The 24,783-nt window shown below is 42.3% G+C and overlaps 1 protein-coding gene across 1 annotated transcript; it reads right to left on the bottom strand.

The window, feature by feature from the left end:
• Positions 1-22,478: 22,478 nt before the first annotated feature.
• Positions 22,479-23,315, bottom strand: Cby3 (chibby family member 3). The gene is made up of 2 exons (XM_046457117.2): positions 23,290-23,315; positions 22,479-23,090 (listed from the first exon to the last, which is right to left on the bottom strand). The coding sequence occupies exons 1-2, from the start codon at positions 23,313-23,315 to the stop codon at positions 22,523-22,525; spliced, it is 594 nt and encodes a 197-aa protein (XP_046313073.1). The 3' UTR covers positions 22,479-22,522.
• Between the last annotated feature and the right edge of the window lie 1,468 nt (positions 23,316-24,783).

The raw sequence follows: 24,783 nt of genomic DNA, 5'->3' as shown, positions 1-24,783 counted from the left end.
AGCCCTATTTTGTATTTTGTTATTTATTTATTTGTTTGTTTGTTTGTTTTTAAAAATATTTTTATTATATTTACTTACTTTTTATGTGGTGCTGAGGATCGAACCCAGTGCCTCACGCATGTGAGGCAAGCGTTCTGCCACTGAGCCACAACCCTAGCCTCCATGTACTTTGTTATTTAAAGACATGGTCTCTCTGAGTTGCTTTAGTGCCTCACTGTTGTTAAGGCTGGCTTTGAACTCCCGATCACCCTGCCTCAGCATCCCGAGCCACTGGGATTACAAGCGTGTGCCACCACACCAGGCTCAGTAGAATGTTTTTTGACATATCAAACATATATGGAGGGATTGGGATTGTGGCTCAGTGGTAGTGTGCTTGCCTTGCACGCGTGGGGCACTGGGTTCGATCCTCAGCACCACATAAATAAATAAAATAATAAAATAAAGGTATTGTGGTGGGGCTGGGGTTGTGGCTCAGCATTAGAGTGCTCACCTAGCATGAGCGAGGTCCTGGGTTTTATCCTCAGCACCATATAAAAAGAAACAAATAAAATAAAGGCATGCTGTCCATCTACAACTACAAAAAATAAAAATAAAAAAAAATAAAGGCATTGGGTCCATCTACAACTAAAAAAAAATTTAAACATAAATGGAGTATTATTTCCCATTGTTGTGGTTGTACATGATGTGGAATTACACTGGTTGTGTATTCATAGGACAGTTATATCTGATTCATTCTACTGTCTTTTCCATTCCCCCCTGTCCATTCGGGTGAACCTTCACTCACCGCGCCCCTCTATTGTGAGTTAGCATGGGCATATTTGGCCTTTAGATTTCTGCGATTGGCTTATTTCACTTAGCATGATAGCCTCCAGTTCCATCCATTTATGGGAAAATGCCATAATTTCATTCTTTTTTATGTCTGAATAATATTCCATTACTATTGTATATGTATTATTGTATATGTACCACATTTTTTTATCCATTCCTCTATGAAACCTAGATTGGTTCCATAGCTTAGATATTGTCAATTGAGCTGCTATGAACACTGATGTGGCCATGTCACTATGTATGCTGATTTTAAGTCCTTTGGGCATATGCTGAGGAGTGGGATAACTAGGTCAAATGGTGGTTCCATTCCAAGTTTTCTGAGGAATCCTTGTACTGTTTTACATAGTGGTTGTACCAATTTGCAGTCCTATAAGCAATGTATGAGTATATCTTTTCCCCTCATCCTTGCTAACATTTATTGTTACTTGCATTCTTTTTTGTTTTTTTTTTCCTTTCTTTTTTTCTTTTTTTTTTTTTTTCAAGAGGAGGAAAAATAAGAGGGCTCATGGTTTCAGAGGTCTTAGTTTCATAGCAGGCTGACTCCATTTCTTGGGGCTTGAGATGAGGCTGAACATCATGGCGGAGTGTGTTGCAAAGGGAAGCAGCTCCCATCATGGTGATCAAGAAGCAGAGAGATGGCTCTGGAGGCTGAGGCAGGAGGATCAAGAGTTCAAAGCCAGCCTCAGAAAAAGTGAGGTGCTAAGCAACTCAGTGAGACCCTGTCTCTAAATAAAATACAAAAAAGGGCTGTGGATGTGGCTCACTGATGAGTGCCCCTGAGTTAAATCCCCAGTACCCCTCCAAAAAAAAAAAAGAAAAGAAAAGAAAAGAAGCAGAGAGAGAGTTACTTGTATTCATGATAATTGCCATTCTGACTAGAGTGAGATGAAATCTCCCAACTGATAGGTTTTGAACCCTTTTGCTTTGCTTGTCTCCAATTTGTGATACTTCTGCTTCAGCCTCCCAAGTCACTGAGATTATAAACCTGTGTCACAAAGCTGGGTTTAACCATTTTAAGGTGTTAACAGTTTATTAATCCTCTCAAGAACAATCAACACAATAATTGCAGATAAAGTGATTGCAGGTCCCCCCCCCCTTTTTTTTTCTGAACTCGGGATTGAAATCAGGGGCACTTTGGGTTCTCAGGAAATTGCTGAGGCTGGCTTTGAACTTGTGATTCTCTTTCCTCGTCCTCCAGAGTTGCTGGGATTACAGGCTTTTTGTTTGTGTGTTTTTATTTATTTATTTTTGGCCAGGAGGGGTTGTGCAGTAGCCACTAAGTGTGGAGTGGTATCTCATGGTACTTCCGTTTTGCATTTCCCTCATGATTAATGATATTTAGCTTCTTTTCATGTGCTCATTGACCATTTATATAACTCCACTAGAGAAATGCATATTCAATCAATAAGATTTGGTTTTGTTTGTTTGTTGGTGGTGAGGGGGATTGAACTCAGGGCTTCACACATGCTAGGCAAGCTCTCTACCACTAAACTACATCCCCACTCCTCCTGCTTTGCAGATTTTTAGTTGGGTTGTTTGCTTTTTGTTGTGATTGTTTTTGAGTTGTAGGAATTTATTGAGTCAGCTTTTTCACTGCTGCCACCAAAAGACCTGACAAGAACAATCTTCTATCTTAGAGGAAGAAAAGTGTGTTTGGGTCTCAGTCCATAGATGGCCCACTCCATTGCTCTGTGTCTGGTGAGGCAGAACATCACGGCAGAAGGGTATGGAAAAGGAAAAGCAGCTCAGGACTTGGCACCAGGAAGCAGAGAGAGAGAGATCACTGCTCAACAAGGACAAAATACATGCCCCAAGGCACCCCCCCATGACCTATCTCCTCCAGCCACACCCTGCCCCTACAATTACCACCTATTTAATTCAATTTAAGAGGATTCATGCACTAATTAGGTTAAGGTTCTCATAACCCAATCGTTTTATCTCTATAAACTTTCTGGCATTGTCTCACACATGATCTTGTGGGGGATACCTCATATCTAAACCGTAACAGAGTTCCTTGTATATTCTGGATATTAATTCCTCATCAGATATGTGATTTGCAAATATTTTTTCTCATCCTGTGGGGTGTTTCTTCCATCATTGAGTCTTCATGACTTTTTTTTTTTTTTGTCCTTTTGGAAGAATGCTTGACTCACTGTTTATTATTTCTTTGTTTATATGCATTTATTTAATGCATTCATTCATCCAATAAATGGTCAAGTGCATCCCATGTGTCATGGCCTGGATGATCACAGGAAAAAAGACCCCTGCCTTGGAGGAGCATACAATCTACCAGTGGCAGTGAACAAAAAAGAGCAATTATACAATTTGGTACATGACTGGAAACTTTAACAAGTGCTGTACTATGCTATACAATTTGGGAATTGGGAAAAGTTACTGAGAAATTGATGCTTAAGCTAGAATTTGAAGCCAGCATGGTGGCATGTACCTATAATCCCAGCTTCTTAGGAGGCTGAGTCAGGAGGATCAAAAGCTGAAGACGAGTCTCTACAACTTAGTGAGACATTTTCTCAAAATAAAAATTAAAAAAAAAAAAAAGGCTGGGGATGTGCATCAGTGATAAAGTGCCCTGGGTTCAATCCCCAGCCCCATAAAAACAAACAAAATCTAGAATTTGACAAGTGATAGTGTTGGAAGGGCAAAGGAGGCAAGGCACCAAAGATAGCGGGAAACAGTTTTATTTGGCTGCAGCCAGGTTCAGAGGTTACAGCTTTTGCTGTAATCAATTAATCCCCTGAACCCTGAGTTCAGGGAGTTTCAGAGTTTTATACCCAGCATGTAAGGGGAAGGGCTCAGAAGTTCACAGTCTGCAGAAGTTCACATAAAAGCAGCTTTTTCTTTCACTGTTTTGGGCAATTTAACACTTCAAGGACAACATCTGAGAAAGGGAGAGCTTCTTCTCCCCTTTCTTTTCTTCCCCTGCCAGTTGTTACCATGGAGCCCAATTGGTATCTTCTCTTATCTTAAAAATGTAGACATCTCCTTGAAGCCCAGCTCAAGGCCAGAGGCCTTGTTTGCACATTTCTACAAACTACTATACTGGATACATTTGTGAAAATCTAGTAAGGGGATGTCCAGCACCTGGAGTGCTGGTATCTTTCTGGCCAGTGGCCAAGTAAAACAGGGCAACAGGAAAATAGGAAGTTTTTCTACATTGAACTCTTTTTCAGAGACTCTTTAGCTGACAGTCCCCAAATCAGCCATGGTGAGGATTTCTGGAGAAGCCCAGTTAATACTTTTTCTGTGGAGAGAGGGGGTACCACTTCAATAGGGCTTAGTTGGGCAAAGGGAAAGAGACTTCCAGGCAAGAGGCCAGAGTGGTAGCCCTAAAGCAGGACAGGCAGGGAGGAGCTGGTTCTATTTGGAGGGAGCAAACACTGAAGTCTCAAGCAGCACTGTGACATGATCCAATTTATAACCTTTGAAGATTATTCTGACTGTTGTGCTAAAAACGTTTTGACAATGAATCCCCCTTTCTTGCCACCACCCTAACCAATATTCATCACATCCAGCTTCTTCTAAGGCCCTTCTCTCTACCCACAGGTACTACTCTGGAACAGGCCTCCCTCATCTGATGAATATAGCTGGTCTCCCTGACTATACTCCTGTCCTCAGCCTGATCATCATCACTGTAGCCAAAGTGATTGTTTTTATCTTTTTGTTTTTACTTTTTGCTAACAGCTTTCCTAAGATATAATTCACATACTAAACAATTCAGTAGATCTTAGCAGAGTCACAGATTTGTGCAACAACACCACAATCTAAGTTAGGATATTTTCATTGCTTCCCCACAGCAAAAAAAAAAAAAAAAAAAAAACAAAAAAAAACCCCTTACCCATTAGCAGTTGCTAGCTATGGTTTGAACATGGTGTCACTTCCCAAATTCATGTTGAAACTAAATCCCCAATATGGTAGACTTAAGCAGTGGGGCCTGCTGAATTAAGAGGTCAGAGCCCTTATAAATGAATTAATAGCTTTGTAAAAGAGACTTCATTGGAAAGAGTTTCCCCTTCTTGCCCTTTTGCTTTCTGCCATGTGACAATGCAGCAACAAGTGACATCTTGAAAGCCCTCACCAGATTTATGCTTCTAGTTTGTAAGGACATCCAAAACTGTAAGAAATTTTTAAATTATTTATTTATTTATTTATTTTTGGCAGACGGAGTCTCACTCTGTTGCCCAGGCTGGTCTCAAGCAATCCTCTTGTCTGAGTTTCCTGAGTAGCTGGGACTACAGGTTACCTTCTACCACACCCAGCTTTTAAATTTTGTTTTGTGTTGTTTTTGGTACTGGGGATTAAACCAGAAGTGTTTTACCACTGAGTTGCCTCCCTGGTCCTTTTTATTTATTTATTTTTGTTTTGAGACAGGATTTTCTTAAATTTCTTTTGGCCCTGCTAAATTGCTGAGGCTGACCTTGAACTTGTGTTCCTCCTAAATCACTGGGATTACAGGCATGTGCCAATGCACCCAGCCAGAACAATCTTTTAAAATTGCTTTAAACCACTCATGGCTTTCACTGCATCTATTTATTTATTTATTTATTTATCTATCTATCTATTTATTTATAGGTACCAGGGATTGAAATCAGGGGCACTTGACCACTGAGCCACATCGGCAGCCCTATTTTGTATTTTATTTAGAGACAGGGTCTCACTGAGTTGCTTAGCACCTCACTTTTGCTGAGGCTAGCTTTGAATTTGTGATCCTTCTGTCTCAGCCTCCCAAGCCGCTCAGATTACAGGCATATGCCACCACAACGGGCTTTCATTGCACTTTAAATGAAGTGTAACTTCTTTGCCAAAGCCTACCATGGAATGAGCCTACAGTTCTTCTTGTTTTCTTCTCAGGACCTCTTTACCCACCCACCTCACTGGTTTCAGCCACACTAACCCTCCCTGATGTTTTCTACCCAAGGGCCTTTGTAAATGGTGCTTCCTCTGCCTGCAGCTCTCTCCCCAAGGTGATTCCCAGCACAGCTCCTCCTTCAGGTCTCTATTCCATCCCCCTATTCGTTTCCATCACAGTGTTTCTACACTCAGTGATGTTTTTTATTTGATTACTTCTTACCTGTTCCCCACACTATAATTTACATTTTTTGATAGTGGCAGATAGCTCACCTGGGCACATTATAGGCATTAGGAACAAAGTGTGGAATGAGAGAAGAATTAAGGAGAGGAAATAGAAATGCATGTAAATGTCATTGCCCCAGACAGATAAATAGCTCCATTTGCTAAAATGGGGAGACCTAGAGGAGGGCAAATGGGAAGGAGAGTGTCCATAAATCTATTTCTTCTACTACTTGTCTTTTTTGTTTTGCTGTTGTAGCTTGTGGTGCTGGGGATGGAACCCAGTGCCTGGAGCATGCTAAGCAATCACTATACCACTGAGGTACACCTCCAGGCCAGGTCTACTTTGAACACATTAACTTTAAGGGGTTGGGGAGTAGCTCAGTTGTAGAGTGCTTGCCTACCATGCATTAGGCCCTGGGTTTCATCTCAGCACTATCATAGAAAAAGAAATTGAGTTGCCTCCAAGATAACTAAGTGGAGATATCATATAAGCAGCTGGAGTTTTATTTATCTTAAACTGAAAAGATTAGACTAGGCTGGATATTTAAATTTGGATGTCACTGCGTGTAAATGATATTTGAAACTTTAAGGAGATCCTTAGGGATTTTCAGCACCAAGCATTATATATATTAAGGATTGGAATAAGCAAATCCATCCCCAGCACCACAAACAACAACAAATATTAAGGAAATAATAAGCAAATAAATGGAGAAAACAGCAGAGGAAGCTGAGAAGGGGTGGCAAGAGAGATGGAAGAAGTGTGAGGTGTATTGGAATGACATAGAAGAAGAAAGGACGGGGTTTCAGGTGGAAGAATGTGGTCCATAGCATTAGATTCTGGTGAGAAGAACAGAAGAAAAAGAGGAACTGAGGTTTCAGAATTCAGCAAGAGCAGTTGACATGGAAGGAGAAGGAGGGGAAGCCATCAGATAGAAGAGCCGAGAAGATCAAGGTAGGGCAAATAAAATACCAGCACACTCTTCTTAGAATGTAATGTAATATAATATAATAAATCTGTTTTGGACCAGGCTCAGTGGTACATTCCTCTAATCCCAGAAATTTGGGAGGCTGAGGGAGGAGGATCTTAAATTCAAGGCCAGTCTCAGCAATTGAGTTATGACCTAAGCAATTTAGTGATAGCTTATCTCAAAATAAATAAAACTGGGGATATAGTTCAGTTGGTAGAGTGCTTGCCTCACACAAAGCCCTGGGTTTAATCCCCAATACAACTAAATAAATAAATTAAAACAAAATAAAAAGGTTTGGGGATGTACTGGGTTCAATCCCAGTATCCCCCACTCCACCAAAAAAAATGTAATATAATAAATCTGTGTTGGCCCAGGCACAATGGTGCACTCCTGTGATCTAGCAACTTGAGGTGCTAAAGCAGGAGGATTGAAAGTTCAAGGCTAACCTCAGTAATTAAGCAAGGACCTAAGCAATTTAGCAAGACCCTGTCTCAAAATTAAAAAGAAAAAGGACTGGGGATGTAGCTCAGTGGTAAATAATCCCTGGGTCCAATCCCCAGTACTGAAAAGAAAAAAGAAATCCATGTCACTGAATTTTTTGGTAATTCATTACAGTAGTAATGGCAGTGCAATGCAGGGTTTACTCCAGGAAATAAAAAAAGGACAGTTCATTTTCTCACAAATTAAGAAGAAATATCATGTGCCTATATCCATTCCACACTCAGAAGAGCTCTTAGTAGTGTTCCATATCTTTGTCTCTTTGTCTTTCTTCTTTTCCCCCACCCCCAGTACTGGGGATTGAATCTAGGGGAGCTCTGCCATGGAGTTAGATCCCAGCATCACCACCCGCTTTTTTTTTTTTTTTAATATTTATTTTATTTTTTTAGTTTTCGGCGGACACAACATCTTTGTTTGTATGTGGTGCTGAGGATCGAACCCGGGCCCCACGCACGCCAGGCGAGCGCGCTACCACTTGAGCCACATCCCCAGCCGACCACCCGCTTTTTGAGATAGGGTCTTGTTAAAGTGCCCAGGCTGGCCTCCAACTTTTTTTTTAACTTTTGTTAGTTGTAGGTAAACACACTATTATTATTTTATTTTTATGTGGTGCTGAGAATCAAACCCAGTGCATTAGAGGTGCTAGGCTTTTTTTTTTTTTAATATTTATTTATTTATTTTTCGGTGGACACAACATCTTTGTTTGTATGTGGTGCTGAGGATCGAACCCGGGCCGCACGCATGCCAGGCGAGCGCGCTACCACTTGAGCCACATCCCCAGCCCCTTTTTTTTTTTTTTTTGAATACAGCTTATATCTCTATCATTTCCAGATATGGCAAGGATGCAGAATGAGGGAAGCATGTATTGGCCAATTTTGAAAAATGAAGACAAATGCATCAATCTGCTTTGTATTGCTATTACAGAATGCTACAAACTGAATAACATATAAAAATTAGAAGGTTATTTGACTCACAGATCTGAAGGGGCTGCATTTGGTGGCCTATATCATGACAGAAGATATAATATGGTGAGAGAGCACAAGAAAGTCACCTTTTTTTTTTTTTTTTTTGGTACCAAGAATTAAACCCACGGGTGCTTAACCACTGAGCCACAACCTCAGCTCTTTCTTTCTTTCTTGGTTATAGATGGGCATAATACCTTTTATTTGGCGGGGGGAGTAGCGGGGGTTGAGGCACTCAATCACTGAGCCACATCCCCTAGAGACAGGGTCTTACTGAGTTGCTTAGCGCCTCACTTTTGCTGAGGCTGGCTTTGAACTTGCGATCCTCCTGCCTCAGCCTCCCTAGCCACTGGGATCACAAATGTGCAATACCATACTGTGCCAAACTTTTTTTTAACAAATCCATTCTCTCAATAATGAACCCAGTCCTAGGATAAAAACATTAATCAATTTTGGGGGCAGAAGCTTCATGATCCAATCTCCTCCTAATGGTTTAACTCCTCACTATTACATTGGAGATTAAGTTTTCAACACATGAGCTTTGCAGGACACATTCAAACCATAGTACAAACTTTTTAAAAAATATTTTTCAGTTGTTTATGGACACAATATACTTATTTTTATGTGGTGCTGAGGATCAAACCCAATGAGCTACAGCCTAAGCCCCATAGCAAAAAACTTTGTATTCCTAAGATAAAGCCTATTTGGTCATGATGTATTATCTTCTTGTATACTCTTAGATTTGATTTGCTGACATTTAATTAAGGATGTTTAAGCTAGGGCTGAGAGTGTGGCTGAGTGGTGTAGCACTTACATAACATGGACTAGATTTGATCCCCAGCACCACATACCCACACCCACACCCACAAAAAGATATTTATGTTTATACTCAAAAAGACTCTTGGTCTGTAATTTTCTTTTTTATTTTATTATTTTTTTCTTATTTGTAGATGGACACAACAGCCTTATTTTGTTTTATTTGTTTTTATGTGGTGCTGAGGATAGAACCCAGTGCCTCACATGTGCAAGGCAAGCACTCTGCCACTGAGCCACAATCCCAGCCCTGTAAGCCATGGGGATTGCATGCATGACCCACAACACCCAGCTTTGACAGGTTTTTATCTTAAATTAAGCTGTCCTCATAAAAGGAGCTCTTCCACTATTTTCTCAAAGTGTGTGTATGAGCTTGGTGTTTATTTCCTCACTGAATATTTGTTAAATTTGTTAATGAAACAATCTGGGCCTGGATTTTTCTTTGGGGGAAGGTTTATATGACAAATTCAGTTTATTCGTCTGTGTTTCTTTTTAAGTACAAGCCTCATGACAAATATCCCTGTGTCTCCATGGTCAGAACTTTTTTTGGGGGGTGGGGGTGGTACCAAGGATTGAACTCAGGGGCACTTGACCACTGAGCCACATCCCCAGCCCTTTTTTGTATTTTATTTAGAGACAAGTTCTCGTGAGTTGCTTAGCACCTTGCTTTTGCCAAGGCTGAATTTGAACCCTTGATCCTCCTGCCTCAGCCTCCTGAGCCACTAGGATTACAGGCATATGCCACCACACATAGCACATGGTCAGAGCTTGTTCACAAACTCAACCTCAGTCAACTGAAGTGAGGAAAATGGGCTTACAGTGATTGGCTTAAACAAGTCAGGACTATGCCTGAACTAGAATGAGGAACACCTTCTTTAAGTGAACCCAAACAAAGTCAGAGTTCTTGTGGCAGATGCTATGGTATGTATGCGTCTACCAAAATTCTTGTGTAAATGAAAAGTTGGCCTCCAGTGCGTCAATATTGAGAGGTGGGACATTGGGAGGTTTGGGTCATGAAGATTCATGAAGGAATTAACCATTTCATGGATTAATGGATTATTGCAGGAGTGATTTTGTTATAAAAGCCAGCTCTCATCTAGGAAACTTGCCTTGCCTTAGGTGTGATGTCCTCCACTATGTTATGATGCAGGAAGATCATAACTGGCTGCCAGATGCCGAGCAGAGGCTGGCACTGTGCTGGTAAACTTCCCAGCTTTCACTTCAGAACTATAAACTAAGTAAATGTCTCTCCTCCTCCTTCTCTTCCTCCTACTTGGGAATTGGACCAGGGGTGCATTATCACTGAGTTACAACCCCATCCTTTTTCATTTTTTTAAAGAGTCAATGTCATTTAAAATTTTTCTTTTGTAGTTGTAGATGGATAGCATACCTTAATTTTATTTGTTGATTTTTATGCAGTGCTAAGGATAGAACCCAGTGCCTCACACAGGCTAGGCAAGTGTTCTGCCACTAAGCCACAACTCCAGCCCTCCCTTTTCAGATACCTAGGGCCTAAGTTTTGTTTGTTTGTTTGTTTCTTTGGTACCAGGGATTGAATTTAGGGGCACTTAATCACTGAGCCACACTTCCAGACCTTTTATATTTTGTTTAAAGACAGGGTCTCACTGAGTTGCTTTAGGTCTTCACTAATTTGCTGAGGCTGACTTTGAATTAATGATCCTCCTCCCTTAGCCTCCCAAGTAATTTGGATTATAAGTATGCATCATGATGCCCAGCTAGGGTTCACAGTCTCAAGGGAAATAATCTGCTTACTTGCCTGCTTAGTTTGCTAGTATAGGTTGAATATCCTTAATTCAAAAATCTGAAATCTGAGTGCTCCAGAATCCAAAACTTTCTGAAGTACTGTAATGAAGCCATAAATGGGAAATTTAACACCTGACCTCATATGATGGTTCAAAACATCAAAATGCAGGTGCACTAAAAATACTGTATAAAATGACCTTCAGGTTATGTATATAAGATGACATGTAAATGAATTTCATGTTTAGACTTGGGTCCCAGTGCTTGAGGATGTGGGTCAATAGTAGAGTACTTGCTTAGCTTGAGTGAGGCTCTGGAGTTGATTCCCAGATCCGGGGGAAAAAAAGAATAAAAATCCTGGGGTCACATTCCCCAAGATATCTCATTGCATGTATGCAAAAATTCTAAAAATCTAGAATACTCTAAAATCCAAAGCATTTCTGGTCCCAAAAATTTGGGGTAAGGGATACTCAACCTATATACCCTGACTTCTCAGAAAGGATTTAGGATGTGTTAGTCAGGATGAGTTAGGATTGCTGCAATAACAAACCTAAATCACAATAACATAACATGATAACATTTATTTCTCACTGCTCATATTACAGGGGCTGATAGAGTCTCCACCATCAGGAACAATCATTGTGATACTTACAAACTTTTGCTTATGACGTACAATCACTTCTGACAAGTTCATTAACCAAATAAGTCACATGGCTGAATCTTTCCTCAAGAGGCCAAGAAATTAAAACTTTCCTCATGGATCTAGAAGAAGAACAGGAAATACCAAGGAACAACAGAAATGACCACTCTAGGTGGAGTGTCATTCAAGAGGAAATGTGTCCTGCAGTAAAAATAGAGCAACTGCTTGGCTGTCCAGCTAAGCTTCATTTAGCCTTTGAACTGCTTACCTTAGTCAATATTCACCCAATCAATTAGCCGGGAGATGATGGCATTGCCTCCTGAGAATCTGGCCTTGTCAATGATAACCAAACTACATCAAAACCTTTGCCTTTCTCATTTTCCATACCTTTCCACCCTGGGTTCCATTCAGAGGTGTTTGTCAACTGACTAGACCTAGTCTTTTCGTCCTGGAATTGACATAATTATTTTAGAGTTGAATTTTTACTATGGACTGGGGATATAGCTTGTTTGGTAGAGTGCTTGCCTCGCAGGCACAAGACCCTGTGTTCAATCCCCAACACCACAAAAAGAAAAAAAATAGAGTTGAATTTTTACTGAGTCAAATGAGTCTCAGTAATGTAAGACTTTCCTTTGACCCTGGGCAAGTATGAAAGATAAAGGAAAGCCTACAGCAGACCCAAAGGCAGGATAAGGTTAAGAACAATGATGTGAGAGAGGGAGTAGGGTAGGCGTGCCTACCAACTGAGCAGAATGAGCCAGTGTTCAGAGGGACAGTCACAAGTTAGTGAAAGGTGTTGGAGAGAAAAGAAAGGGTAGCCAGTTCAGTCATGCAAACTGGTGTCACTATTTCAGGGCCTTACTGCTTTGCTAGGTGCTTCACCATCTGTGTCTCGTGGTGCTTCCCAGCAATCCAAAATTTCCAAGAAAGAGGCTCAGAGAGCACACAGTCAGAGGTCCAGCGACCAGGCAGAGCGGAAGTGGACTCCAAACCATAATGGTATCCAGCCGCCGCTTCTACCACTCCAGACAGCATCAAGGCCTTCTTGCCCAAAGGAGCACGAAAGTAGAGTGGCTGGAGATCTGTGTGACCAGCAGGGGGCGCGTGATCTCCGTGCTCCGCCCAAACGCTGGAGAAGGCTGGGCCTGCAAAGGTGATTAGCCTCAGAGAAGTTCTTTCCTTGTTTGTGCATTGAAAGTGATTGAAAAATACTATCACTGGTTCCCTCTGTGACGTTTCATGGAAGCATGATAAGGACTTTTGCCTTCAATTTGAAACCTTCCTCTTTAAATATGAAGTATACCATTTACATTTACAAGCTTGTATTATTTCTATCAAGGGCACCTTCTCTGTGTTCTGTATCTGACTTGTCCTGGCTTTTGCTGAAAGTAGAGCCTGTGCAGATTTAGGAGATTCCAGGAATGAAGGACACTGGAAGTGACCAGGAGAAGAAGAAGGAACAAACACAACTCCACCTTACCAAGGTAGTCTCTTTACAGCAATGACTGATCAGTCCCAAGGTCATTTGGGGGCAATATATATATAATGTGTCTCGGAATCATCCTCCCATAGCAAGAGAGGAGGAATTTATTCACTGACTGTTCATCTCCCTCATAGGTCTGAGGGGAGAGTCTATCAAGTTGCACCTGTGCAAAGCTGACTGAAGCCTACACAGACTGGTCATCAAATAAAGGCTGGAGTATATAGATAGTCCTCAACCTATGATGGTCTGACTTATGATTTTTCTTTTTATTTTCTCATGTTGTGCTGGGGATCAAATCCAGGGCCTTGCACATGCTAAATATGTGTTCTACTACTGAGCAACACCCTAGCCACTTCAACTTACAATTTTTCAACTTTACAATAGTTCAAAAACTACATGTATTCAATGGAATCTGTACTTCAAATTTTGAATTTATGCAGTATGATACTCTCTCTCTCTCATTTATTTATTTATTTATTTATTTACTTTTTTGGTGCCAGGGAATGAACCCAGGAGCTCTTTAACTAATGAGCTACATCCCCAGCCCTTTTTTATTTTTTTACTTTGAGACAGAGTCTTGCTAAGTTGCTTAGGTTGTCTTTAAACTTGCAATCCTCCTGTCTCAGCCTCCCAAGTCACTGGGATTATAGGCATGTACTACCACACTTGTCCAATACAATACTCTCTTTGATGCTGCTCAGTGGAAGTGAGCTGCAGTCAGCCACACTATCATGAGAGCAAATAACTAATACTCTATAGTATGTACACATACAAAATTGTATTTTTCACTTTTAGTGCTGTATTTAGTAAATTACAGGAGATATTCTACACTTCGTTATAAAATAGGCTTTGTGTTAGATGAGTTTCCTAATAATGCAAATGTTCTGAACACATCTAAGGTAGGCTAGGCTAAGCTATGTAGGTTAGATGTAATACATGCATTTTCAACTTACAATAGTTTTTTTGTTTGTTTTATACCAAGGATTGAACCCAGGGGTGCTTTACCACTGAACCACATCCCCAGCCCTTTTTATTTTTTATTTTGAGACAGGTTCTCACTAAGTTGCTTAGGCCTGGCTAAGTTGCTGAGACTGGCTTTGAATTTGTGATCATCCTGCCTCAACCTCTGAGCCTCTGGGATTATAGGCGTGCACCACCTTTCCACCTACAAGAGTTTTTCAATGAAGAGAATCTCTAAAAGTACCTACCAAATGAGCAGAATGAACCAGGGTTGGGAGGGACAGTCACAAGTTAGGGAAGAGTGTTGGAGAGAAGAGAAAGGGTCTAAAGAACAGCACAGTAGGGGACCGGCATAATGACCTCAGAATCCCACCTGTAGGAAGGGACCCTAAAGGAAACCACCCACAAGTACTACTAAACTCTTCATTTCAGGACATTGATAATAGGGGAAAATTGATGTGTGTTTGGGATACGTTCTGGGAAGTAGAATTCCTCTGTCAAAAGGTAAAAGTAGCTGGGCACAGTGTGCACACCTGTAACCCCAGCGGCTCAGGAAGATGAGGCAGGAGGATGGCAAATTCAAAGCTAGCTTCAGCAGCTTAGCCAGACCCTAAGCAACTTATCGAGACCCTATCTCAAAATAAAAAATAAAAAGGGCTGAGGATGGGCTCAGTGGTTAAGTACACCTGGGTTCAATCCCCAGTACCAAAAAAAAAAAAAAAAAGTAAAAGTACATGTAATTTTGCTACCTGGTATCAGATCTCCTCACACAGTCATCTACTGTTTTGTATTTCCCCCAGCAATTTGTGTGAGTGCCTGCTCCCCCACATGCTTGCTATTGGAGAATTTTGCAAACTCTTGGGTGTTTGCTAATTGACAGGTGAGAACTAATAGTGTATTTTAATTTTGCATTTCTCTTATTAGGAGCAATTTTGAGCATCCTACTTTGTGCATAAGGCTTTCATTGCAGTATTGATTCTATTAGCAAAAGACAGAAAAAACAAGGATTCAGTGGTAGAGCGCCTGCCTAGCATATGTGAGGCACTGGGTTCAGTTTTTGACACTGCATATAAAAAAATAAAGGTCCATTGACAACTAAAAACATATTTTTAAAAAAGGCAGGAAAAACACAGCCACAGGGGCTGGGGTTGTAGCTCAGTGGTAGGGCACTTGCCTTGCATGAGTGAGGCATTGGGTTTGATCCTCAGCACCACATGAAAAATAAAGAAAGAAAATAAAGATATTGTGTCCATCTACAACATATATATATATATATATATATATATATATATAAAATTATATGTACAACCACAGTGAGATACCACCTCACACCCATTCAGATGGCTACTACTAATAAACAGAAAATAATAAGCACTTGTGAGAATGTGGAGAAATTGGAACCCTTGGACACTATTAGGGATGTGCAGTGGTTCGGTCACCACAGAAAAGAGTCTGGAGGTTCTTCAAACATTTTAACATAGAATTACCATGTAATCCAACAATTGCACTTCTATATACAGATTCAACCTTTTAGGAGTGGAATCTTGAAGAGATATTTGTATACTCATGTTCATGTCAGTATTACAACAGTGAAAAGGTATACAAGCAACTCTGATTTCCACTACAGATTAATGGATAAATAAATGGTGGTACGTATACACAATGGAATAATATTCAGCCATAAAAATAATGAAATTCTGTCATTTGCAACAATACCAATCAAACTGGCAATCATTAAGTGAAATGAGCCAGGCACAAAAAGACAAGCACTGCATGATCTCACTCAAATGTGAAATCTAAAAAAATTGATCTCTAGAAGTTGAGAGTAACATGGTGATTACCAAAGGCTGGGGAGGGTGGGGAGGAGGGATGGGGAAAGGGTGGGCAATGGGTACTAAGTTGCAGTTAGAAGCAAGAAGTTCTAGTGTGCTCTTGCATAGTATATAGATAGCAAGGAGTGTGCTGTTTATCTCAACTGAACCTAAGGGGGTGCTCTACTACTGAGGTACATCTCCAACCGCCCCCCCCCCCAACTTTTAGTTGTCAATGCACCTTTATTTTTATTTATTTATATATGGTACTGAGAATTGAACTCAATGCCTCACACATGCTAGGCAAGCACTCTACCACTGAACCACAACTCCAGAGCCCCCAGCCCCTTTTTAAATTTTTTATTTTGAGTCAGATTCTTGCTAAATTCTGAGGCTGGTCTTGAATTTGTGATCCTCCTGTCTCAGCCTCTCCTAGTTGTTGGGATTACAGGTGTGAGCCACCAGACCCAGATGAGATTCCTTTCTCTTTTGGTGGTTACCAGGTTTCTGTGTTCATCCTGTCCCACATGTGTGCAGATTTACATGGGACAGTACTAGGCATAGATCTTATGAGTTTTCTAGTCCCTATTTTATTTTTCTGAGGTGCTGGGACTGAACCCAGGGCCTCCCACATGCTGGGCAAGACCTCCAGCCCTGAGCTATGCCTCAGGCCCTTCTTTATTGCCTTTGGAATAGTAAGTATCCAATTCTGGATTCTTATCCCTTGCATTGCCTTTTAGTGCTACTTACACAAGTGCCTTTTAGTTTGAGTTCCCCCAAAAGCAAAGTTTAAGCCTAGAATTTGGGTGCAGCTTGTTAGTAGATTCCAGGAAACTGGTGAAAATGAAAAGAGTGACACAGGTTAGGATGAAAATTTAATAAAGTATTTTTTTGGCTTCTGTCCCCTACTGGTTGAAGGTCACCCCATAAAGCACTAAAAAGAACATATAAGCCTCCCCCCACCATCCAGACCCAGTCATCAGAATTTTCTCTTTGCTTCTGCCTGATCTTTTTATAATTAATTTCACAATAAAGTTAGCTAGGCGTGCACAAGCCTCCCTTCCCAGCACTAGTCCCAAGTTACAGGAGAAGGTCACACCTGGAAGGATACTTGCCAGAAATGCTGACAACAACAAAAGCCAGCAAAGTCACTTTAATCAGCACAGAAACTTTGATCATTATGTTTTTAGATCCACTAGACTGCAATACCCCCACACTTGAGAAAAGACAACTTTTCTTTTTTTTTTAATTTTTTTTTAATATTTACTTTTTAGTTATCAGCGGACACAACATCTCTGTTTTGTATGTGGTGCAACCCGGGCCGCACGCATGCCAGGCGAGCGCGCTACCGCTTGAGCCACATCCCCAGCCCGAGAAAAGACTACTTTTCAAAACACTGGACAAAGGAGGCACCCACCTGTCTGAGACCCATATTCTTTCCCTTGAAAAATCATATGAAAGATTCTCTCTTAGAGCAAGGCGTAAGATGCTCATTGAGAGCGAGAACGAACCATCTTCCAGTAATGCTAGCTCATTGCTAGCAAAGTTCTTTCTTTCTCCATATTCTACTTCTCAATTCATTGACTATTGGGTGGCAGTGAATCGAACCTTGTGCAGTTACAGTAATTCTCCTAAGAGGCTATGTCCATGAGTTAAACAATCTCCTGAAACTAAGAAAGCTCTGAAGCCAAGAGGCAGAGAAACCCAAGGCAGGCACTTGAAATGAGGCACTGACAATATGTAGACCATGCACCATAGCTGCTGTTAATGTCAGAAGAGGGCTGATCAGACATAATCAGACATTCCCAGAGAACCTGTAATAACTTTCCTCACTCCTAGGGGCTCAGAAATCTGGGGCAAAGGCAAACGTCATATACTATCTGCTCTCCTGGGATTCAAGTACCTGTTTCTCATGGACCTTTTGTTCATTCTAGAAATATTTGGGGGAGGGCCTAACAAGTATTAAGCACTTCTTTACACTGAAATGCAGGAAGAAAATAGAATGAAAAGCCCTCTGGAGCTTATTTCAGTTGGAAGAGACTGAAAATACATAAAATAGGTAGCCTGTCAAATGATGATAGATGGCTGGGCATGTTGGCATGCGCTTGTAATCTTAGGGACTCAGGAAATTGAGGCAGGAGGATTGCAAATTTGAGGCTAGTCTCTGTAATTTTAGCAAGACATTATCTTTTTTTTTAGAGAGAGAGAGAGAGAGAGAGAATTTTTTTTAATATTTATTTTTTAGTTTTCGGCGGGCACAACATCTTTGTTCGTATGTTGTGCTGAGGATCGAACCCGGGCCGCATGCATGCCAGGCCAGCGCGCTACCGCTTGAGCCACATCCCCAGCCCAGCAAGACACTATCTTAACATAAAAAATAAAAAGGGCTGGGTGTGGGGAGGGGCAGGCACAGTGGCACATGCCTTCAACCCAGCAACTTGGGAGGCTGAGGCAGGAAAATCCTGAGTTCAAAGCCAGCCTCAGCAACTTAATGAGCCCCTAAGCAACTCAGTGAGACTCTGTCTCTAAATAAAATATAAAAAGGGCTAGGGAGAGCTGAAGATATAGCTCAGTTGGTAGAGTGCTTGCCTCGCATGCATAAGGCCCTGGGTTCTAATTCCCAGCACCATATTAAATATATATATTAATATTTTTTTAAAAGGGAGAAATGTGGCTCAGTGGTAGAGTGTCACCAGGTTCAATCCTCAGTACTTCAAAACAGAAAAGGTTAGGGTTTAGCAGGAAAGGGAGATAAATTGGTTAGGGCTGGGAAGAAGGCATACTTTCATCAAGTCATTGGGGAACACTTCATTGAAGAGTTGGTATTCAAGCACATCCCTGAAAAAAAAATGAGAGTGAAATCAGCAAGACACTGAGTAGGTGCAACTTTCAGGCTGAAGTGGCATGAGAAGAGCATTGGGGCTGGAGGTATCCTGGGAAGGAGAACAGGATGATCTAGAATCCAAGTGTTTTGAGGATGAGGAGGGGTGGTTAACTGTATTGTTGGGGGAAACAGACTGATCAAGAAGCAGCAAACAGCACTCAGAGAGGAGGGGAACTCCAAACATTGTTTTACACCAGGCAGCTCAGAGGAAAACAAAACTCCAAATTCTGAGCTCTGATCCACAGTTTTTCACAAAATTTATAGGTTCTTTGGCATCACCTTAGACTTGTTCTATCATTGGAGCTTTTTTCCTTTGTGCAAGGGTCTCTAACATAAGGCATGCTTACAGAAACAGATAAGTAATGGCTCTTTTCACAGACGTCTGTTACATTTCAAGAGGGAGTATTCAGACTGCCAGGGCAGTTATTTACGATCCAAAAGATAAGGACCTGCGGTTAATTAGGCTCCCTAGAGAAAGGCAAAGAGAGGGGAACTGACCCTTTCCCCAGGCCTTGTTTTCTTATAACGTTTTTCTTTTCTTTTATTTATTTTTATATGGTGCTGAGGATAGAACCCAGGGCCTCACACTTGCTAGGCAAGGGCTCTACCAAGGAGCCACAACCCCAGCCCCCTCTTACCATACCGTTTTTTATCATTTCATTTCACAACCATGTCTGGTTTTGCCATCACAGTATGAAACGCTGCTGATGCGGTAAGATGAGACCAGAAAACTGGCCAAAGGACTTAATAATCACAAGGAGGTTGTACAGTATCCCTGACAAAAGTAGGTTGGGGAGAAAATAGGAAGTGAGAAATCCGAAGTTGAGGGGGCTTAAGAGCAAACGGGGAGGGAGAAATTGGAGACAGTGAATCCAAGCAATTTTTTGGAGTTTAGTTATAAAAGGGAGCAAAGAAATGAGGCAGTAGCTGGAAGAGGAAGTGGAATCAAGAAAGGATACCCCCCTACACACACACACACACACACACACACACAAGATGGCAGACTTACCGGGTGTCTACACTTGTTTTCTTTCATCTTTCCTCTCACTGTGGACAAACCCACAGGCTTTTTGACCTCCTACCTCACACCCAAATATAACTTTTGCAAAGCTCTGTGCCCAGAGGGTTCTGGGCTGTAGGAGATGTAAGCCAAGTCCTTTGTTTCTCCTTTCTTCTCTGGCACTTCCCTCCCCTGGAGCAATGAACTTGGCTGCTACAGACAGCGGGTAGGGCCAGGGAGTGAAATTCCAGAACAGAAAGAACAAAGATATCTCAAAATATCTTGCCATCATCCTCTTGATTGCCTCTCCTTGAACTGGGCACTGCTGCAGGGCTGTGGGGGGCTCCCTGCCGGTGTGGCAGGATAATTTTCTCTATCCTAGGACTGTTAGCCAAAGCAATCTGTAGATATTTATGCCTAGCTATATTTTTAAAATTTATTTATTTATATTAGCTATTCATGATATTACAATGATCTTGGCAATTCATACACTTGAATCACTGGGGTATAATTTCTCATTTTTCTAATTGTACAGATTGCAGAATCACACTGGTCTTAGAGTCACCTATATACATACAGCAATCATAACCTAGTTATATTTTTGTTATTTAACCGTGCCATATGTTTTTATGCTAGCACCTTCCTCTTTTTCTGTTTTTTTTTTCCTTTCCTTTCTTTCTTCTTCTTCTTCTTTTTTTTTTTTTTTTTTGTGTAATGGATGGTAAAATCAGGCCTGGTTGTAAAATGAAATTATAAAACCACTATTATGAAAAACTAGTGCCCAGGAAAAGGGTGAGTTCTCTTCCCCTTTCTGTCAGCCCTTCTTCAGGAATCCTAATTAACCATAGGCCTCTACCTTTTGGATTGTGAATAACTACCTCTAGGATCTAACTACACGCTTTGAAGTGTAAACGCCCCTGTTCAGGCTTTGGGCACAAGGCTAGAGATTTATCAGAGGCCTGTGAAAAGAGCCAGTTTTAGCCCTTATCACTTTCTGCTTCTATAAACAGGCTTCCCACTAGAAACCCCCTGCAGGGCCTTCTATCATGTAAACTAGAAATTTTATGGCACCAGATTGCCTATAAATGTTGTGAGAAACTGGGAATGGGGGCTCAGAATTTGGAGTTTGATCTCTGGGCCTGCCAGTATAAAAATAAAATCTCACTTCTCCCACTCTCCAAGTGCCGTTTGCCGCTTCTTGACCAGTCTGATTCCTGCAACATTGGTACCTGGGACTGAACCCAGGGATGCTTAACCACTGAGCCACATCTCCAGACCTTTTCTATTTTTTATTTTGAGACAGGGTCTCACTAAGTTGCTGAGTACTGGCCTCGAACTTGTAATACTCCTGCCTTAGCCTCTGGGATTACAGACCTGTGCCACTGATTTTTTTTTTTTTATTATTGTGATAAAATTCACCATTTTAAAGTATATAATTTACTGGCTTTTAGTCACATGTTGTGCAATCATCACCATTGTAGTTCCAAAGCATCATTCATCACCCCAAAAGGAAATCCCATTAATTAGTAACTCCCTTTTCCCACCCCTTGGTAACCACTAAATGGCTTTCTGTCTTCATGGATATACCTATTCAGGATATTTATATAAATGGAATCATACCATATATGGTCCTTTGCATCTGCCTTCCTTCACCTAGTATATTTTCTCCATTACTGATATCTTTTTGTACTTGAATTTTTTCTAGTACATAGTTCTGATTCCCTCCTCATTTGCTTTCCTATATTTATCTTTTATTTATTTCTATTTTAGGTACTAGAGATTGAACACAGGGACACATTGCCATTGAGCTACATCCCCAGCACTTTTAGTTTTTGTCTTGAGATAGGGTCATGCTAAGTTGCAGAGGCTGAACTCTGACTTGCCATCCTCCTGCTTCAACCTCCCCAGTCACTGGAATTACAGTCCTATGCCACCGAGCTCGGTTTTACTTTTTTTTAAATTTACTTTTATTTATTTAATTTTGGTACTGGGGATTGAACCCAGGGGCACTTTATCACTGAGCTACATTCCCAGCCATTTTTTGCTTTTTATTTTGAGACAGTGTCTCACCAAGTTGCTAGGGTCTTGCTAAATTGTTGAGGCTGACCTCAAACTTGCAATCCTCCTGCCTTGGCCTACCTAGTAGTTGGAATTAGAGGTTGGAACACTGTGCTGGGCCAGAAATCTGGAATTTCAAATTCTGAAATGTTGGCAACAAATGCATTTTGTTTTTCAAAGTACGGGTTGAAAAAAACCTCCTTATTCTAGAAAAGAGGAAAAAGGCCTATTTTGGAGGTACGATTCTCCAAAAGGCCAAACAGGCAGGTGAGAACAGGAAGGGCCAAAGCTTCTCTCAGGGATAAGGTACTTACCTAGATTCCCAGCCTGTATCTCTCCTGTATCTCTAGGGTCAAATTGCAGTCTCTAATCCTCAACCCTACCCACCTCTTCACCCTGGGCATCATCACACTGCACCCTGCATTCCCAGAGCGCCGCGACTCCTTTGCCTTCCGGACTTCGCCCCCGGTTCTTTGGTGACCTAGAATGCCATTACCTGCCATTTGCCCCACCCCACCCCGGAACTGCTTGCAGCAAACCAGGCTCCCACTCCAGGATCTGGAGGGCCGCACACACAGATTCTTCCTTGCTGTCCTATCTCAAGCTCCCGAGGCGGACTGCTTAGGTCAACGTCATCAGTCCACACCTAGCACAGAGTGGCAGCCCCTGAGAGCATGCAACCCACCCCTAACCCAGCGGTTCCACAAATCCAGCCCGGGTTAAAGGCGAGGGGCCAGGCGCGCGTGCGCTGCTCGGAGCTTTATTGCATCACCGCGACTCCGAAGCGCGCGGTTTGATCATGAGCACGCCGCCGGCGGCTTCACGCTTCCGCATCTTTCTCTGCCAGGCGCGCGCCTGACTGTTCTCAGGGTTGAGCTTTTCCAGCAGGTGCATGCGCGCCGTGGTCTCAGTCAGCATGTCCATGAGTAGTTCTTGCTGCAGCTTCAGGTAGTTGTTCTCCTCCAACAGCATCTGGGTTTTGACTCGCTGTACCTGTGGTTTCCAGCCTGAGATGGTTGGCGAGGACTTCGGCGGCCGTGACCGCGGCTGCTGGCCCTCTGCTCTCCACCGGCCGCTGCGGAACACGAAGGCCTGGTTGTTGAGGCGTGTGCGCGGCTCACCGTAGCTGAGGCCCAGCTCAGCCTGGCGCGTCCGGTGGTCCAACAGATAGAAGGTGGACATGGAGGAGTTGTGGCGCAGCGGCGGCCGCCGTGGTGAGAAGCGCCGCGAGAAATGATCGGCCCAGAATTGCCGCAGCAGCTCCCAAAAGCTGCTGGTATGGCTCCTAGCCAGGCACTCGAAGGCAGCCAGAGTGAGGGGTGGGCAGGCTTCTCGCCTGAGCGCACAGGTGGCCGCAGGGTAATGGCAACCGGTGCTGCCCCCTTGCCTCCGGAGCCCTGGTGTCCTGAATGATGAAGGCGAGCCAGGGGCACTGTTGGGTACAAATACCTGGGTGAACCGCCTGGTTGGTACAGGCTTGCAAACCGCGAAGCTGATGGACTTGGATTAGCTTATGGCTTGCTTTTTGGGCTAACCAGTTGCGGGTCACTGAAGAGCTCATCCTTGTACAATCGCACTACGCACAGGCTCACAGAAACCACTTCCCCCAAAGACCACTCTTGGGTGTCAGGCCCTGGGTATAGACATGTACATGAAGGTCTAGGGCCCTGTTCTCTGAGTTGCATCTGGAAGAGGTCATGGGTGGAAGAGGAAGGAATGATAGCGAGACCAGTAGGTACTTAATGGAGGAACAGAACTTTTCCAGGAGGGATGGGAATGAATAGATTGAGAGCTTGTAGAAAAAGTGAAGAGAGGGGCAAGCCTTTCATGTTGCAAATGTGTGGAAGAGGTTGGGTAGGATTGATTCTGGCACCAGCAGAAGAAGCTAAACCAGTGTTAGAGTCTGTAAACAAGTCAAAATAACACCTGGCATTTTGCCAGGGGAATGTTAGAGTTCGTAAACAAGTCTGGATGGTGCCTGGCAAAATGCCAGAGGGAGTGGTTTGAGAAGTAACAAAAGCGAGCCATTAAGTGTAGAGATTCCTTATTGGTTGACTGATGTATCTAGTTTATGCTAATTAGATAAGCTGTGTGGAATGTATAAATACTGCTCCTGTCCTGCAATAAACGGCTCCTACTCCTGCTGTATCAACGTTCACAAGTTGTTCGTCACCCCCCGGTTATTTTGCTGCAGCCGGACTGCGGCAAACCAGGGCACTTGAGGTGACATACAGGCAGGCTTAGCGATTTACTTACCCTAGGTAAGAGGGAACTGCTAAAGGATTACAAAGCCAGGATTTGGATTCTGCAAAGTATCTGATGAGATGTCTGACATAACCCACACCATTACTGCCCTTGTCTTTCAACCTTGAACTGGCACCTGCTATGTGCCAAACCTTGGTCTGGGCAGGGGATACTAGCACAGACTGTGCCTGCTTTTAATAAACTCCTGGTGCAGCCAGAAAGAGATATCCACATAGATCACAATACAGTATGCTCAGTGACATCCTGGGACGAGTGCCTTTGCCTAGATCTATGCTCTGATTTCAAGGTAATGGCTGTGCACACTAGAAGTGACTTTTGTACTAAGCAGACTACTTCCTCAAGGAATCTAAAGTTCAGATAACAAAACAGATAAGTCCCATTCTACCTGGCTCTTTTTCCCCAGTAAGTGCTGATTCTATTATGTGAGAAAGGGATATGTGTTTTGTGTTTTAAAATTCCTCTTCTCGTGGAGGGAGAAAAGAGGACTAACTGGGGCAGATTTCCCTCTGTCTTGCCTTCATTAATTCTACACACTTATTTATCACATAGAGCTAAGAGGTGGACGATACCTCCCCTGAATCTGGTTCAAGGAGACCATCTAGGAGAGCCCACTTCCAGATCCACCCTTGTTACAACTCTCCAGAGGTCCCTTTCCCAGTAATCTTTGCTACATGTTGTGTCTCACCTGAAAGATGTGCTGGAGGTGCCAAGCTGCTGTCCCAGGCCTGGTCTCATCTCTGAACCACTTAGCTCCTCTTTACCAG

The sequence above is a fragment of the Marmota monax genome, unplaced genomic scaffold (assembly GCF_021218885.2).
Source record: "Marmota monax isolate L192 unplaced genomic scaffold, Marmota_monax_Labrador192_F-V1.1 WCK01_AAM20220418_F8-fsc00263, whole genome shotgun sequence".
NCBI lineage: Eukaryota > Metazoa > Chordata > Mammalia > Rodentia > Sciuridae > Marmota > Marmota monax.
This window is presented reverse-complemented; position numbering and strand designations above follow the sequence as displayed.